This window comes from Dreissena polymorpha, chromosome 2 (assembly GCF_020536995.1).
Source record: "Dreissena polymorpha isolate Duluth1 chromosome 2, UMN_Dpol_1.0, whole genome shotgun sequence".
Taxonomy (NCBI): domain Eukaryota; kingdom Metazoa; phylum Mollusca; class Bivalvia; order Myida; family Dreissenidae; genus Dreissena; species Dreissena polymorpha.
In genome coordinates this window covers 15,033,404-15,052,132 of record NC_068356.1, presented here as the reverse complement: position 1 = coordinate 15,052,132, position 18,729 = coordinate 15,033,404, and the positions used below count along the sequence as shown (strand labels likewise).

The window sequence follows — 18,729 nt, the reverse complement described above, 5'->3', positions numbered from 1 at the left end:
GGCAGATATTAACCCATTTATGCCTAGTGGACTCTTCCATCCTTCAAAATCGGATCAAGTTATTTCCAAAATTAGGGATGTCTAGTATATTTATTATTATGTTTAGAATATTTCTTACAGAAATTTCTTTAAGCAAACAGCGCATACCCTGATGAGACGCCGCATCAGGCCCTTTTTTTGTAGACGCTAGGCATATATGGATTAGCCATTTCAGTACGTTTATGAGTGTAACAACTAAATTTGATATTGTCGAAGCAATATATTTATCATCTTGATTAATAACACATGTATATACGGACGGATATGAAAAAATGACATTGTACGAATAGTTTGATTACATAATACGTAACAAATGTTTACACAAGGAAACCTATACAAAATCACAATGAACGTATTATTTGTTTTAAAGAGCACAAAACATACAAATATATACCACCACCAATACATTTAAGTATCAAATATTCAGTAACACTATACACATGGAATCATATATAAAGGTTCTCATCATGCAGCATTGACTATAATAATGTGGAAAAAAGCGAAACATTTACAAAATAGCAACACAAACGTTCTAATTTTCAGAATAGAAAACGAAAAGACAAATATGATCTTAAAGAAAAGATCAGTAAAACATGATAAAGCTGGAAACTGCGTAACACCGAAAACACTGCGAATATTTGATAATCAAAAAGATTGTTTTTAAATTAAAATTCACTGTGAAGCAATCTACGTCAACTTTGCCCATGCTGTCTTGGCCGGGCCATGGCCGTCATGTGATCTGAAACGATAATACATAAATAATTGTAAGTAATATTTTACTAACACTAATTGAAATTGCTAATCTTATAAAAACAATGTATACAACTAATTGTACAACAATAAAGTATTATTTAATTAGTTTACACTGTCGCCAGAAGGATGCATAGGCAAATGCTCTATTTACCCGTTTTCGTCCACTTGAAATTTTTCCATCGAGCGACTGACAACCTCCACTTTGGACTTTGCTCTGGCCTCACCGTCCTCTTCCTCGGAGTCCAGATCAGTGCACGGCGTTTCACGACTGTCAACGCGACCTGCTCCGGCTTTGTTTTGGCGAAATGGCTTGACGGCGTTGGCGTTCTTCTTGCAGACGATAACTATCAAGACGATGACGATGACAACTAGGACACCTCCAGTAGTCGACAACGCTGTTATGATGGTCCAGGTAGTGGAAGCTTGGGTATATAAAGAATAAGATGAATTGCGTACACACAATATTAGAGAGAAGCTAGCCTACGATTCAAATGTATTAAATATATAGATTAACAGCGGGTGTATTTTACCATTATAGTATGATATTTACAAAAATTCTCATTATACTGAAATGTACTCAATAAACAATAATAAACTGTTCAAACAATACAGAACAAACATGTTTGCTTCACGCATACGAAAGTGTTACTGTAAATAAGAAAAGATTGACATCTTGATTCAAAAGATATATTTGATGAAACTGAATACTCATTATCGTATCCATATTTTTTATATTTAAAACAACGATACATACCATTTTGCGTTTCCAGAGGTGTTGTAGTCGTTTTTCTGAAATTTCATATCATGTTTTTATATATCATTTACCAATACATGGGACAATGGAACGAAGTTTTGTCATTATAAGAACCTCGTTCTATGAAAACTGGGCTTAATTCATCAGCGTAAAGTGTCTTTCCAGAAAAGCCCATGCAGTCCGCCTGGCCAATCTGGGACGACACTATCCATTTTATGGTCGTTTTTGGAATAATCTTATGCTAATCGAACATCCAGTGTAAGCGGAAACAGTCGTCCCTTATTAGCAGGTGCAGACTACACACTAAGACAACAATCTGTGACCGATGAATTGTACATGAAGTATAATAAAATCAGTCAGTGGCTTTTTATGTCATATGCATTAATTTCAAGCAAAAGTTAAATAAAAGCTTCTCCGAACACAAATTTAGTTCACCTGCACTTTGGAAGCCCTTCTTGCACCACACAGAGTTCATCTGTTGCGCATTTTTCAATTACCAACATTGCTTGGCAAAGCCGGGACTCGTGTATGCCATCGATGGATACTAAAACAATGAGACCGAGCAGCTGTAATATTGGATTTTGTGAAAATTTAAGTATAAACTTTCATGAAATTATATTATACTTATACATGTATCATTTATAATATAAAATTTACACACAAGTAAAACAGTTTCCAATTAAAGATACGTTTATATAATTTAGATATTAAATTTTAATTGGAGTCATATTAACAAAATACAAAAAATTATAGTTCATTCAACAGAAACAAAAACCACATCTTATCCACAATCACGATGCATGTACCCTTTTCCTTCCCTACGTTCACTGCGGAAGGTTTCACCACGTTGCCAAGAATCGACATTTCCGCACGATCAAACAATGCCACTGCCTCCAGCAGCGCCCCTTTAACGAAGTCCTCAGTGTAGTATATGACCAAATGGTCCACGACAAGGCTTCCTTGCCTACGGAAACACAAAACACAACACATTTTCGTTTACTCGAAACCAGTTACATGCAGTATCATTTTGAAATTACATCCCGTTATCTGCTTGTTCATCAACGATGGTTCGTCAAAGACACTTTTTAGGCAATCAGGCACTTATAACGACAAAATCGTTTGGCAAAATTAAAAATCTGCTTTACGTGTAGATGGATAAACTCACACCTACGTACCTAACTGACAATATAACAACCTTCCATAGTCCTTTTCCAAGATGATCTCTGTAATAGTCTTCCAACTGGAATACACAATAACGTATATTTGTCAGTTTCCTTTTTGTACATGTAACTCAATTATAAATGGATGTAACTACCTGAACACTAGATACGAGTAAAATTGAGACGGACATTGGGGAAACAGGGCATCGTGCATGTGCGTAAAATATCGGACCAAATTAGCCTGTGTTGATCGCACAGGCTAATCTTGGACGACACGTTCCGCCTAGACTGTTTCTCTTTGGAAGAAACTTTCTTTAAACGCAAAATTCCATAAAAGCGGGAATAGTTGGACCTGAATAGACTGTGCTGAGTGTACAGCCTTATGTGGCTCGATAATTATAGTTCATCCATTAAGCCCGGTTTTCCAACAGAAGGTCATTATGTTTAAACACGAGTCGAGTGCTTGTCGTTGGTAAATGCGTTCAATGCATTCACTCATGATGGATTTGGCAGAAGACAATCATAAAAGAAGAGTTGGTAACATACTATTTTAAAGCTATACATGCAATTGTTATACATGCGCTTGAAGTTATTTGACATGTATTACTATGGGATTAAACACGTGTTTTATTGTTTTAATGCAAAGTAAACGTACTGCTTTGTGAAGAATATCTGTGTACTGCTTGTACGTTCTTGATGACAACAAGGTACGTCCTTTTGGTATGGCAAACGGCAAAACCATTTCGACTCTGTACTTGGCTTTGTCGGCAGAAACTACATAGAGAATTTAAAAAAACATATCTTAAATTGTGTGCTGTATAGAACTACACTCATTTTTATCTTCAGTCATAGGCTTTTACAATAAAACGTTCTTATACACATTCATGTAGCCTATTTGACTTTGAACAAACATAAAAATATTTATAGAAATGATAGTTACATTACAATACAAGTTAGTTCAACGTCACCATGTTGTAGAATATTCTTAAAGGCTTGTATTCACAGTATTTACGTATCACGTAACATGTATATTGGTAAACGATATTTTTTGTTACCATAATAAATACATTAAATGCTAAAAGCAATACTTGCGGGAGTACTTAAACTGTTTTAATGTTAATATTTCAATAAACAATGATGATAAAAAAACTATGTTTTACGTTTTTCTGTTTCTTCGTCAGTTATTGCTACAGAACCGTCTGAAATAGAATGCATTTATTGACCAAATTATTTATATGACTTTGACTTAAGCCAAACATACATTTATAAATCATATGCTATTCATCGTCTTCGACATAACACAACCATTAAACGCTTTATTTTAACCACTATTACAGTTGCATTGACTAAATAACAACCCGTGATATTAAATTTACCAATGTTGAGACTTAAGGATTGGCTAGCTCTTCTTTGAACACCACCCGGTATGTTATTGCGCAATGACGGCACTTCATTCAACAACTTTCAAAATAATTATATTCAGCATAATTTGTTATATGGTGTGAAACGACAACTCATGTTACATCCACTGCAATTTTTATGCGATAAGGCAACTGTAACCAGAACACGAAAAATATAGATAAAAATAAGAACTGTTTTATTTGAGATTGAGGGCATTACAGGAAAGTGTATAGAACGAGAAGATTCGATTGTTCACGGATAAGAAAACTATTTTCCATTACACCTAACTTGCTAAACCAGACTTGCTCCAAAACACTGGTTTTGTAGATGTTTGGATGTACCCAGAATCAGTAAATGCAAATGTATTTATTCCTATATTTAAAAATAGACTTATTGATATGTACAAAGGCTTGTGGCTTAATGATTTAAACGTTAACTTTATACAAAGAATTGAAACATCGATTTGAACTATCGGATTACCTTAAAATAATTCAAAACTTTAATGTAAGAAAATACATATCAAAATTATGACTTTCGTCCTACATGTTAAAAATTGAATCTGGGATACATATAAATATACATAAAAACGAACGCAAATGTAATATATGTAACTCAAGTGATATTGAAGACGAATACCTTTTTGTAATTGTATGTCCTCTTTATACAGATATAAGAAAAATGTATATTGACAAATTCTATTATAACACACCTAGTATGCATACATTTATTCTTTTGTTAACAAATCCTATAACCAAAGTTCTTAATAAACTCGCGATATATTGTAAAAATGCTTTTAAAATGAGAACTGATAAATTGAATGCAAACGTTGAGTAATTCTATGGCCTAAGTGCATTTTTAACACCTTTTTATGTACTAATTTGGTTACTTTCGCATTACTATGCATGTGCTTATTGCGTATATATTGTCAATTTTGTATATGTAATGATGAACTGGAAATGTTGAATTGAATGCAAACGTTGAGTAATTCTATGGCCTAAATGCATTTTTAACGCCTTTTTATGTACTAGTTTGGTCACTTTCACATTAATATGCATGTGCGTATTGCTTATATTTTGTCAATTTTGTATATGTAACGATGAACTGGAAATGTTCAAGTTATATGAATAAACTTTGTTCTGTTCTGTACTGAAGTGTGCTCACCACGTTCACACCCTCGCTCCTTTGCGGCGTACCCAACTCTACATGAGCACTCTACAACGCCTTCTATCACCTCGCAGACACCGTTTGGCTCGGTGTTACACACATTTGAACCCTCGCATGTTGCTTCTGCTGTAGAAACTCAGACAATCGGCATATATACAGTTAATTACGTTTTCCAAGTATGCATACATTAATTGTAGAATAACTTTTCGTTACACGCGTAATTTGAGAGAATTTGGTAAAGAGCGCTTTATTTGGCCTAACAGTTGTTAGTTTATACATAGAAGGAACACTAAATGACACTTTCCTTAGTGGTCATATTTTTTTTGGGAAAGAATACACGTTTTTGAAGGAAATTTGTAAGTTTCATGTTTACTACGCTATGCCATCATTTGAAAGGCAGTGATTTCTCGATCACGACGACGGTATAACAAACCAAATACTAAGATAGAATACGACTTTTCAAATAATTGCACAACATTTAACAGTTTCTTTTTTTAAGACAAATGACCTATTAATCTTAAATTATAAGTATTGCATAGCCATCTAATTGTGAATGCAATATCCGACGAATAATGGACCGATCTGAACCTGGTAAAACACTTGGTGACGATAAATATGGCGACCACTCTAACTGCGAAGCATATGCCGACCACTTTAACTGCGAAGCTGACGGGTCACATGTCAGGTTTTGTGAAACATGTAAGGATCCATTATGGTAACATTTTCCATCTATGAAGCAGTGGTCACTCTGAAAGGCAAAAACAACAGTATGCATTCAGATATTCTTAGCATATCGAAAACTATGAAAGAATAACCATGTTTTTTTAATTAAAGTTACAAAAAGCTTGCAAAAACAAATTACCTTCAAGCGGAAGAAGTATTCTGTGCCATTTTTGCTGTATGTTTGACAATATGAGTTGTAGATATAAGCGATATGTTGTTGAGAATCGGTGAAATTTATTCCATCGTTGCTCACGGACACATGTAATCTGTTAACAAACGGATTTGCTTGACCGCCCGCTTCTCTTCTAGTCCGTACACCTTCCAGAGGACACACAGTCTCTATCAGGGTTTCTGCATGACCTTTAACCATCACAGTTGTGTGGGTGTGTTCATGACCACTGGCATCAACCTGTTAGTATATTTTTGTGTACACCAGGAAAGATTGGAGTTAATTCATTATACTCTTCAAAATAATTTTGCATACATGTATTTGTTTGTAGATCACCGTTGCCAGCTGACACAATTCCGTAAAGAGTAAAGATGAAGCTTCAAATAAGCGTAATCCCAATATTTGTTCTAAAGGTTCCAAATTTTATTTCAATATTTGAGATCAAACCAATTTACTGCTCGCGAAACAAAATCACCAGGTGGTTTCATTTGTGACACGCTTTTTTCAAATCCAAAGGACACTAGTTCGAGCCTCGTTGCATATGAGATTTTGAATTGAATAGTGAAAACGATGATGATGACGACTTGATAATAATTATGGAACTGACACAATGCGGATGACATATGCATAACGAAAGTGCGTTTTGTTTCACTATATGTATGTACCACTTCAACGCATCGAGGTCGTTTTTGAAAAAACGGAGCTGGGTTTACACCAAAACGCGGTACTACATGCGTTCTGTTTACATAAGAGCGACCAACTGCAGTGTTTTGATGTAGTAAGTAATTAAACAAAAGCCCGAAAATAATTAATCGAGTGCACGGCGTGCACTCATGCACGCACATAAATATTCATGCAGTTTGTAAACTCTTGGTAAAGCCAATGCATTTCATGCAACTTCTATCTTAAACAAGTTCGTCAAAGATAATGATACATTTTAAATACTTACGTGAACTGATTTCAGTCTGCACGTCAAATTCGTATCAGTAAATTCTCCACCGAAGACGAAAATGCGCGAACAGTCAGTGTGATTCATATCGCAGAGACCTTCGTTGAGTATGCCAGTGATTATAGGTGCCTTGGTCAGATCCAAGGAACAATCGACAGACCCATACCCGTTAAAACAATGGCAGGTACCTTGAATGATGCATTACAAAATATTTTATTTGTAAGGCTCAACAGCTTTAAAAAAAACCCGTGATCGTTTACAAAGATACTTTGAGATCCATGGTAAAAGACAATCACGTTGCCCTATCCATTGTACGTATGCTTATCCAAATCATATCCATTTGACCACATTGTGTTATAATAAAATAAGTAACCGTATACGCTTGAAAATATCATACGTTTAATCTCGTCATCTATGCTTGTGCAATCAATTCAAACGTATATTTACCATTAATGCATTCTCCTTTACCGCTACAACTATGCATGCACAAGTTATCTACTTCTTCCATGTTATTTTGCAAAACACGCAGCATCCGTAATTCTTCAGATGACTCTTCAGATCCATTTGCCATCAGTTCTGCAATACTGGCTTCAATAACTGAGCTATTTCTTGCCACCTCATTCTTACACGTATCTTGCATGGACTGATTTGAGAGTGTTGTCCATAGAGTACCGTTGGAGAGCTAGAAAGTACGGACATCGTTAAAACTGTTTCTAATTCATTCCAATAGGAATACTTTGAATAACATAAATCAGTTTCTAAAGTCCTTCTATAAAACAACCTCCCCCCCCCCCCGAGGTTTTAATGACACAATGTTAACCACAATTTTATTAATAATCTTACAAGAATGTCCCAAACACAGCTATTTATAGAAAAGTTCGTGTGTGCAAATGGTATCTTCGAACAAAGATTCTGTGTTGAAGTCAACTCTGCATTGCAATGCTTTAATGCCGCTTCTTTGTCAAAACCAATATTGGTATCCCGCTGAAAAAAATAAATAAGCAATATTAAGCTTTTTGATGATACAAACACATTCATATGAGGTATACTGCACTTATTTTCTTATGGAAATGCTTACGGTTTTTAAATTACGCACTATAGTTTAGAAATATGCACTGTTATTAATTTTTTATCACGAAAATCATATTGACAAAACATTCCTGATTTTGACAATTTATTATTAGAAATAAAGAGCATAATATTGATGAATCTGTAAAAAATAACTTCATGAGGTTTTGATAATAACGTTCAATAATAGTTTTGCTAGAAATACAGACAAAACATGTATAATAAATATGAATGTGAAATATAGAAATTATACAGTACCGTTCTTAACAAAGTTTTCATATATTTTTAGAAACATTATCCACTAAAACAATATTACTGAAACATAAGTTGCGTGAACATGTTGATGATAAAATAATGAATGGTATATTAGTTATTTTATGTAATATAAACGGCACCTATGTCAATACATCTGCAATGGACGATGCGAATTGTGATAAAAGAATGTTTTTAAATATGTAAATGTAGATGCTATTAATAAATTTAGCGCTTCAATATCTCAAAGGAAATTGATTGCAATGTTTAAAAAAAATTATACACGACAAACAAGAATTAAACTTAAAGTAAATATGCAAAATAAGTTATTACAGATATGTGTAACTGATGTACGAGCTATGCCATACAAAAATACACTGATTAAGCACTACACATGAGCTTGTGCTCATGCTAATACATTGTTGTTTTACCTTTGTTCGCACGTATGTCCTTTGATGTAGCACAGGTATTTTAACCATGGTCATTGGTCTCTTCCAGCGCAGCGACCTAAGAGAACGACTGTTGAGCAGTTCACCACAACCATGGAACCCGGTGACTGTACCTTGTGCACATCCGCCCACGTTCGACTCACATGTAAAAGCGCTGTTTCCGTTTCTGGTCTTCTTGCATGTGCACGATTGAAACACCCATGGGTCAAGTTCCCTTCGGTACATTCCGTGAGAGAACAACGAATCGTTTTCGGTAACTTTCCATTTCTGTATAAATGTGGTCTCGTTGTCAAAGTCATCACGAGGGTCCCCATTTAAACTTCCGCAAAGACCTGTACTGTTGCCACTGCCGTCTTTAATGGATGGGTTGACTGAGATATCGAGGACCCGCCCTCCCTCGCGTCCCATGAAAGGCGCCCTGTCAATCCGTGCCCTTACTGCTGTACCGTACGGTAGATATATCTGAACGAACAGACACTTATATTTCCAGTCAATGCATTTCCACTTATAAATATTAAGTTTCTCACATGTTTGTAAAAGCGCAGGTATTTTTTTTTTGTATTTTGTTCGAGCAACACCTACAGTAATGTTAATTTGGACAATTACTAGAAATATGTACATTTTTTGAAAAAAGTAAAAATTAGTCAGTCCTGTTTAAAACTATCCTCTGATATAAAAATATGACTTTTCCGCATTTACTGCCTGTCTTTATTTGTTTATATTGACAAGCATTAATTATTGTTAACTGAAATGAGTATTCTAACATTTCTACGAGAATTCAATATCAACACAGCGTTTAATACGTGTATTAAAAGTAAGACGCTGATTCCATTAAACGTTGTTGGAAAGAGAAACGTGAGATATGAAGTCTAGAGATGAAAATTTCCATATATCAAATCTCAATATAGAACATTAAGACTGCGAAAAGCAACTTATACAGACGGAATATTAAATTTGTCACACGGGTAACATCTCTCTCAAAATCACACCACTAACGAAATTTGACTTCCGCTTACAATCTCTAAATGTTAATGCCATCAATTTATTAATTAACAGAGCGTCTTAGAGTCTTAAATATGTTGTAAAATCGACATATCATATCACCAAATTGAAAAGAACCTTATTCCTAAATCTTTTGCAACCAAATAAGTATTCGATCTTACCGTATATGTATAGTCATTTTCCTTTTTCACTGTTAACGCCTTATCCCAGCACTGCCTATAGCCAATGTCGATGTATCCGTTACAAACGTTGATGACGTAGACGTCACGTCCGGCCTTTACGGCAACGCCACAGGTGCATTTCGCTTTACTATTACCATCAGTACAGTTGGCTATTCTATGCTGGATCTAAATTTAAAATACAAAATTCACACAAGAGTATGTTTAATAATAGGCTTAAGATTAATCTATACATGGGTACGGACTAGTTTGTAAGACAATTAATAAAAAACTGACCTCGACGTTTTTGTAAATGTCATGCCTATAAAGGATGTAATCTCCCTCCGCTTCATGGTGTTCATATTCACTGTAACATCACGACAAAATAGTTAAAAGTCAATATTACGCAAAACGTAAAAAAAATGTAAATATGAAAACGCTTCATGACAATTTTTAACTGACACTTCAATCCAGAAGGACAGTGGCTATTACCGGCCATCAAATGTGTACATGTGGGGGTCATTTCTTGCTGAACATATTTTCCCTCTCCATTGCTTGTTTTCTTCTGGGAGGACTTCAACCTATTTTTAATATTATTTATTATTAAGAGGAATCAACTATTAAAAAAACATGGGGCACATTAAAGCAATAAGTCTGATGTAGCATCACCAACGACGAATAGCGCAAATACATACAAGGATAACTAACAGAAGTTAGTGGACATGTTGAAAACTTCTAATACTCGAGCCAAAACAGAATGCACTCCCATACAACGTCCAATGTTAATCAAATAATGGCACGTCATAGAATAGTTTAGATATCTTATTTAATATATACCAAACATAGCTAATACTTCATCGGAATTTGTCTCAGCAAATTACCTGCATTTAACAAATATCTTTGACGATGATTACCAACTATTGTTCATCGATTATGAACTACTGGTATTTATATTCAATCATGAGATATTGGTATATAACGCAGGACAATATATGATTACCTCTATTACAGGCAATTTGTATGGTACATGAAGCAACGCAACGCCACGCGTTTTTGGTATTTGCATATTAAGGCTGAATTTTCCTGCAACGCCATACACAGATGACTCGGCCGCGCTGACATCGACAGAAAATGTAGATCCGAAATGCCCAAGGTTGAGCTCCTTGGAACATCCAGTAGGAAAATTGCCAACTGCATCTAGAAATGAACATTATTTATATGATTTACGTTTCGCATTTTTGTCCATGCCGCCAAGCAAGAATGAACAATAAACAATACCAGTTAGGCGTTTATCATATTATCAATATTATTAGCTTATCATTACATATAACAGAAGATCGTACAAACATAAGACAACACACATAAAACATATATTTTAATAAGCATTTTGATTAATATACTGTTTTTAAATTACCTGAACATGTTCCATCATTCGGTGTAAAATAGTCTAAATGAAGGCTGCATTGTGGTCCCTGTGACGTTAACATTGCACTACAAATTATTGGTACTGTCATGTGCATTTCAACTGATTTGACTTCTCCACGATGAACTGTAACTTTGGGCGTGAGGATTTGGATTCCAACAAAGAAGGGCGCCGACAAAATAGACATCTGACCCGGTTGGCCACCTGGCGAATTGAAAGCGCGGACTGCACAAGAGACCTGCAAAATATCCACGTGCATGTAGCTAAGTTCCTGCTATTTTTTTTACCAAAGTAGAAACGCACCCTGATTCTTGTTTAGTAAATTACAAATATCAATGACCTTTTTGTAATAGTGTACTTAAAATGCTTGCGGTCAGTTCTTATATACGTTATATATTTTATACAATTGATATTCGTTTGTGAATGATTAAAAAGTGTAACAGCATTTGTTAAAAGCATCACGTAAATTTAACAACTATGCTCGGTAGTGAATTCTTTTAGTCTTAAAGCCCTTTAAGAGGCTGCGACATATTATTGTGCCAATTTTGAGTTAAGGTAAAACAAAAAACGAGGTAGAAGCTTTAAAGGGGCCTTTTCACAGATTTTGTCAAATTTTGAAGTTTGTCATTTAATGCTTTATATTGATTAATGTAAACATTGGATCTTAAAAGCTCCAGTAAAAAATCAAGAATAAAATTTAAAAAGGAAAAAAAAAAGTAGCCGGTACAAGGGCTCGAACCAGTGACCCCCGGAGTCCTGGAGTTAGTCTGAAGTAAAAACGCATAAGCCCTCTCGGCTATTCCGCCGGGTATACATAGGTGAAGCATTTTATACCTTATATAAGCAATCTTCGTAGTTTCGTAAATTTAAACGACAACAACAGAACTCTCCAAATTATTCAGTCGTTTCGAGTTGCAAGGCTTTATAATTTTTAGGTTTTCAAATCGTCAAAAGATACATATAATGGCTATATTGGACTATGGTAAATGTTCAGTAATACTGTTTCCTCACAAATATCATAACTAAAACGAAAATTTGCGAATCTGAAACAACTTTTTCAATTTTGTCAATTTACCAAACCGTGAAAAGATCCCTTTAAGCATTGTATAATTATGTAGCATACAATTTGTATTTTTTTAAAGTCTGAAGAAACAAGAGGTAGAAACTTTAACTAATAATAAACGTTCACAAATTACACGCTTCAATGAACGGTATGTTCAATCCACAACCAATTTATAAACGTAGTTTTGTAAATTGCATGCACTTTCTTAAGTATAAGATATATTTTGATATTAATTGTATGTATAATTGAATAACAGAATAAATTGAAACAGTTGGTTACATTTGATCCCATTCCAACGTTTATGTTTTCCATGTCCGTATGCTGCAAATGACACGGCGTAATGTCTGTTGCATTGCAAAATTGCTTTGTGACGATTTGTTCAGAATTGCCATCAACATGCCATTCCACTTGATAGACAAGGTTTTCGTTCTGGTCGTGATTGAATTTGCAAATGAACCATATTGAGGTATCGTTATGATTCATAACTGTTTGAATTGAACTGGCAACAAACGAAGGTGGGGGAACTGGAATAAAATAATACATGTACATGTAAATTAATATTTAAAGTTTTGGAATGATTTTCAGAAAAAAAGATCAGTTGTGCATGAAAGAATCACTGTCAATACAATTTTAATTTCACGGAATTTCTCGGTTCGCTAATGCCAGCATCAAAACCATACCTGTTGATCCGATACCTGAAATAAGAAATATTTGTGTATTAAGCATTTTTCTAACTGGCGTTCAAGTTTGATTCATTCTTGTATATTCGAAATACGTTATCTATTTCTAAATGTACTGTAAACAAGTTTGTGAAGTGAGGTTTCCAGTTCGACAAGGTACATTTTTTTCAGAATTTTAATTACTTCTACCTAACTCCAATACTGTGGTAGAACTAATTATAAAATCCTTGAACAATAGTTACTTGTCGAACTGAAAACCTCACTTCACACACTTGTTAACATAACACACTTATATGTGCGTTTACGTGTTTTGGTTTGTTATTATGGTACCAACAGTAATAAACACATATAACAATTTAACACATACCGAAACAGTAACCACTGTCTTTTGTAACAGTTGGTCCGAGTCGGTACACGAAGAACCCGCCACAATTCTTTGCTTTTAGATCGTAGGTTATAGTGTTATTCGCTGCTAGCACAGCTTTAATAGTTTTTATACCATCACGAACTTGTGGACTAGGATCTAAAAGAAAGCAAACATTACAACACAATATCGACCACACTTGATTAATGATTATTTCTGTCAAAGTAAATACAACACATTTACTTATAACTTATACTTTTTAAATGAAATTACAATTCAATCGTTGCTGTATATTACACAAAAGATTAATGATTGCTTATACTCATACCCGTGCTAAATATTGGATAGACTGTTGCACATCTGTTTAGCGGTGGCTCTTTATCTGGTAACGTGTTGTTCCCAACATAGTACCAATTCAGAGAGAGTTTGTTATCGTTGATCGGTTTGGCGGTAGTATTGTAATTAACTACGCGCAATTCCAAGTTGGGAAGTCTTTTGTAATTGTCTTTGTCACATGGATTAATATTCGTTTGATTATCTGAAATATTGTTTCCGAACGTCACACTGTTACACAGGGTTTCACTTGAGTAAACGTAAACTACATGGTCATAGCGTTTATGATGTTTAATTATTGAGTTCAAGTTAGAACATGCACAGGTATGAGTACTTACTGCACATAATCGATACATCCTCGTCGTGGAGACAATTGTGAGTGCCCCATTCTCTAGCCTTACATTCGGATACATCTGTTTCTACACCGAGACATTCCAAGTCATCGATAGTGATAGTTTCATTACCCACCAGATCGTATTCCATTTGGGGTTTGAACACTTTACTGGTGACAAAAGTATAAAACAGTTTCAAGTTAACATCTTTCATCAATTATTTATTTTACTTAACTTTCTTCTAGGTTATTTAAACATTCTTCGCTGATAATGATCCGGAAGATGAATCAGCTAACATGTGGAAGGGTTTTGCAGTTTCGTAAACCATACAACTAACCACTACTTTAAAAGCAAAATTTATATAAAACAGCCTTTTATAAAACTGTTTGCCATCTCTTACCCAAAATCGAACCCCTTCATTGAACACAACACCAAAGCATCGTCGTCTCCAAATTGGTCATCACAAATGGTCCCCCATTGGTCATCACGATATTTGTGCAACGCGTTATCAAATCTGTTGTATTGAACTTCCACGCGGCCGTTGACTGGCAGTTTACTGTAATTTGCTTCCTTTAATCCATTCATCAGTCGGAGCTGTGTGTTGGCACCTACATTAATTAGAGCGAGGGTTACATTCTAGTAGCCATCGAAACTTTATTTGAAAAAAAGAACGTAGCAAGCACGAGTTGTAATTCTGTTTAAACAACATAAAAAGGACCATATAATACATTGTCACGCGTTCGTAAAAAATGTTCCAAACAACAGGGTACATATTTTTATATATCACATTTTTTATCCGAACAATAGAGTGAAATTGCCGGTTGTCGGTAAAACTTACGGCAATTAAGGGCCACATTTTGTCTACTCGGACACGACTGGGTGTTCCGAACCCACTGTCCCGACCCGCACTCATACAGGTCATCCTCCGGTCCAAGGCAACCGAACCCGCCTACGTGTGTTTCGTTGAACTCAATGTTAAAGAATTGTTCATTGTGTATGGTGATGCTTCTAAAACAACGAATTCGTGCATATGGAACATATGTTATTAAATGATAGTGAGAATATAATTACGTTTTTTTTGACATCCTAACGGTTTAAAAAATGAAAGCAAACATAAACGTTAAAAGTTAACCGAAAACATTAACGTAGGTATTCGAAGAATTTAAGTGTACAATACCCATTGTAGTTATCAATTTTTCCGGCTTGTTTGCATAACGCCCTGGAGTCTTGAATCGTAAAATTATCTTTGCAGACCCTTTGCCACACACCTCGAATGAAGACTTCAACGACCCCAGAATAGAATGTCCATCCGTCACGCAATCGTACAGGCGTATCTGAACATATGTAAAAATACACTTACTTGCATGGAGATGGATAATCTTTAAAAATATTTTTATGTTTAATGTCTTGTTGGTACTTCGCATGCTTGAATAACTCTTGCCCAATCAATATTTATTAGCATCAAAAATATAAATCCGAAATATGAAGACGCTGTTGAAACAGGTGGTGTTCTGCGATTCAAGCCACTCTGTTAATGTAAAAGAGATCAATCTAGTAGTAGAAAACTTGAAGGTTCGTTTTCTTCGTTTTTGTTGCCTGTGCATCGACAACATTATACAAATTTCACTTAAAACATTGTTTTACAACTGGCTACGAACAGTAAACATGTGTACCACAGCATTTGTTTACAGTATTTCGGCGCTTGACTTTAGTTGAAAAAATTCATGCGATGTTCATATTCTTTGTCATCTTTAAAAACTTGTACATTCTACCGCAAATACCCCCTCTCTCACTGTATAATATGTGTTGTTGTTGTACAAATTATCGCAAGTCACAATATTGTACTTTATATTGTTCTTTGTTACATTGCCCTTATTGTGTATGTTTTATACCTGGGTTAAAATAAAAGTTTTGTTCTGTGCTTTTATTTATAACGCGTGCTTGGTGGTGATATCTCATCCAATTATCGCAGAATAACTTTGATTTTCCTCTTTTTTCATGTTTTTGCGCGTTCTTGTTCTAATTATCAATATAAATATTCATTATTTTGACATTGTATCATAAACGAATAACTTACTGCATTGAATCGCGACGTCGTTCACGTGTGAGCACAATTCGCTAGGTTTTCCCCATCTAGCCTTTTCGCCCGAAGTTCGATAACCAACCGCGCATTCAGAAATATCTGGTTCAGTCCCGCTGCATTTTAGATTTGAAATGAAAACGCTTCCGTTTCCATGCCCATAGAACCCGTTTCTAAGGACAATGAGACTCCTGAAAGTTTGATAACGTAACATCGATAATAATAGTCGTCGATATTTACAAAATCGGTTTAGGAATGGGTTAATACACAAGCATAACTTTTCACACGCAAGTTAAAGCACGTGCATACCAAATTGGGTAAACTATCGATATATATTTAAACTTGTTAATAAATTTCTTATACAGAATAAAATATTTTCCATTTCTACATATATGTACATATACAGTTAAATATATTAAACATATACTCAGTGTTGAAGCCTTTCATTCTGCATATGACCTTGGCATCGTTGTCATCAAATTCCTTGTCACAAATCGTCCCCCATGTATTGTTGTATTCGATTTCAATAATACCAGAGTACTTGTTGCCACCAACAAGTCTGAGTGGGGTTTCAGGACCTGTAAGATATGCGAGATGCAAATACTGAAATAGTTTGATAGTTATGGCCTTATGTTAAATATTCGGCAATTAACAGGAAAGTAGAAAGAAATTCCGAAACACGATATAAACGTGTTATACTCAAACCAGGAAAACCTTTTGCAACGTCCAAATATTGTTCTTTTGTATGTATTAAAGATTTGTGTTACCTCTTACATGTGCTTTTCATTCATATAAAGAGGATTTCGAAAATCATTGTACTTACGACAGTTAACTCCAACATCTCGTTCAAACGATTGACAATTTGTCGCATTTTTCGTCCATGGGTACGATGCACATTCATCCAGATCCGATTCGTTCCCTTTGCACTTCAACTCGTCTATAATGAGCGAACCAGTACCGCTGTCGTATTTCGCAGAATTATGGATGGTTATGTTGCTTGATCTATGTGAAAAAACATGCATACATGAAGAGATTGGAAATCGCTGCAAATAATTGCAAAATTATGTATAACAGTGATGAATCGCGGAGATTGAGTTATTCATATTTCATAATTTCAATTTGCAAAATCTTATTCAAAACAATATACACAGAACAGAACGACACTATTATGACTACATGCAAGGTGCTTATAAACCGATTGTAAGTAATTTAACGTGCTTATGATAACATCATTCCACACCTGAGTAACTCTGTAGCACAGTTACATCTAGTCTGTAATACTAGATCTCAACATTTACTTCTTATTACATACCTTGGACCTTGATATCCACCCAAGCTGCAAATAACCTTGGCGTCATTTTGGGTGAACCTATCAAAGCATACGGTTCCCCAAACGCCTAGGTACTGAAACTCCACACGACCCTGATAGTCATTTACGTCACTGACCAACCTCACTCTCTGGTCTGAATTATAAACGCAATACACTCAAAGCTAGCTGGCTTCATTTCGTACATAGTCTTTGTGTTAGTATAGAATTAAAGAGAACTCACCATTGGAGCGCTACTGACTTACCGCTGCATTTAACTCCAGCACGCATGTTGTAATCTGTGTAGTGTGAATACTGTGAACATTCTCCAGGATACCAGGGATATGGGTTGTACCCCCAAGGACGAGCTGTAAACTCGCATTGAGCAATATCTGTTTCGTAGCCAGCGCAGTTCATTTTATAGATCAAGGCACTCTGCGTGCTTAAAACAACGCTTGGAATCCTAAAAAATAAAATAAATAATAACGTTACGTTAAACAAAATCACGCCTCTTGTAAGCCATCACAATATTCAGAACAATACATCTATAACGGTTAAGGACAAACCCCACTTTGAATCCAAGACTCTGGCAAACTACAGCTGCTTCTCGTACTCCAAAAGCGCCGCCACACATGGCATACCGCTGTCCGTCAAAATATATATCTACTTGACCGCTCGCAAAATCAGGACCTTTCAAACTTACGTTTGTCTTGGATTCTACAAGTACATTTGCAATTTAAATGTGCATATACCGGTACATATTTGTATTACTAATGGCAATAGATGGAAGAAATGTTTACATACGGCAATTTATCGCCACCGTTGTGTCCCTGGCATTACACAAATGGTGAGTTTCAGTCCAGAGCTCAGACCTGCATTCTTGGACATCCCGTTCATTCCCAGTGCAATTTAAATGTTCAATGACGAAGTTATAGTGTGAACCATATTTGTTATTCTTTATAATGGCTTTTTCGCTGTAAACGACAAATACCTCATACAATTAATCTTACTGTGCCAAAATAAAAATCGTTCGTTTTCACTAATAAATAATACAGCATCACTTTGATACTGTGTAAAACTGAATGCATATTGAATGATATGACTACG

General features: G+C 35.2%; 1 protein-coding gene across 2 annotated transcripts in view; it reads right to left on the bottom strand.

The window, feature by feature from the left end:
* Positions 1–239: 239 nt before the first annotated feature.
* LOC127865956 (uncharacterized) overlaps positions 240–18,729 on the bottom strand; it is a 35,952-nt gene continuing 17,462 nt past the window's right edge. The window contains exons 30-64 of one of the 2 annotated variants that reach the window (XM_052406112.1): positions 18,427–18,596; positions 18,189–18,339; positions 17,889–18,085; positions 17,629–17,779; positions 17,140–17,318; positions 16,744–16,894; positions 16,314–16,507; positions 15,414–15,570; positions 15,075–15,244; positions 14,637–14,844; positions 14,243–14,406; positions 13,900–14,109; positions 13,575–13,730; positions 13,208–13,222; positions 12,807–13,051; positions 11,456–11,702; positions 11,042–11,238; positions 10,534–10,622; positions 10,339–10,408; positions 10,045–10,230; positions 8,864–9,343; positions 7,956–8,096; positions 7,560–7,794; positions 7,113–7,300; positions 6,134–6,403; positions 5,860–6,019; positions 5,269–5,406; positions 3,867–3,905; positions 3,362–3,480; positions 2,722–2,786; positions 2,353–2,510; positions 1,982–2,090; positions 1,547–1,581; positions 944–1,214; positions 240–778 (exon numbers count right to left, since the gene is read on the bottom strand). In XM_052406112.1, coding sequence (XP_052262072.1) covers positions 727–778; positions 944–1,214; positions 1,547–1,581; positions 1,982–2,090; positions 2,353–2,510; positions 2,722–2,786; positions 3,362–3,480; positions 3,867–3,905; positions 5,269–5,406; positions 5,860–6,019; positions 6,134–6,403; positions 7,113–7,300; positions 7,560–7,794; positions 7,956–8,096; positions 8,864–9,343; positions 10,045–10,230; positions 10,339–10,408; positions 10,534–10,622; positions 11,042–11,238; positions 11,456–11,702; positions 12,807–13,051; positions 13,208–13,222; positions 13,575–13,730; positions 13,900–14,109; positions 14,243–14,406; positions 14,637–14,844; positions 15,075–15,244; positions 15,414–15,570; positions 16,314–16,507; positions 16,744–16,894; positions 17,140–17,318; positions 17,629–17,779; positions 17,889–18,085; positions 18,189–18,339; positions 18,427–18,596 — 5,767 coding nt within the window. In that variant the 3' untranslated portion in view covers positions 240–726. The remainder of the gene's footprint in view (positions 779–943; positions 1,215–1,546; positions 1,582–1,981; positions 2,091–2,352; positions 2,511–2,721; positions 2,787–3,361; positions 3,481–3,866; positions 3,906–5,268; positions 5,407–5,859; positions 6,020–6,133; positions 6,404–7,112; positions 7,301–7,559; positions 7,795–7,955; positions 8,097–8,863; positions 9,344–10,044; positions 10,231–10,338; positions 10,409–10,533; positions 10,623–11,041; positions 11,239–11,455; positions 11,703–12,806; positions 13,052–13,207; positions 13,223–13,574; positions 13,731–13,899; positions 14,110–14,242; positions 14,407–14,636; positions 14,845–15,074; positions 15,245–15,413; positions 15,571–16,313; positions 16,508–16,743; positions 16,895–17,139; positions 17,319–17,628; positions 17,780–17,888; positions 18,086–18,188; positions 18,340–18,426; positions 18,597–18,729) is intronic. The other variant, XM_052406113.1, reaches the window with a different exon arrangement.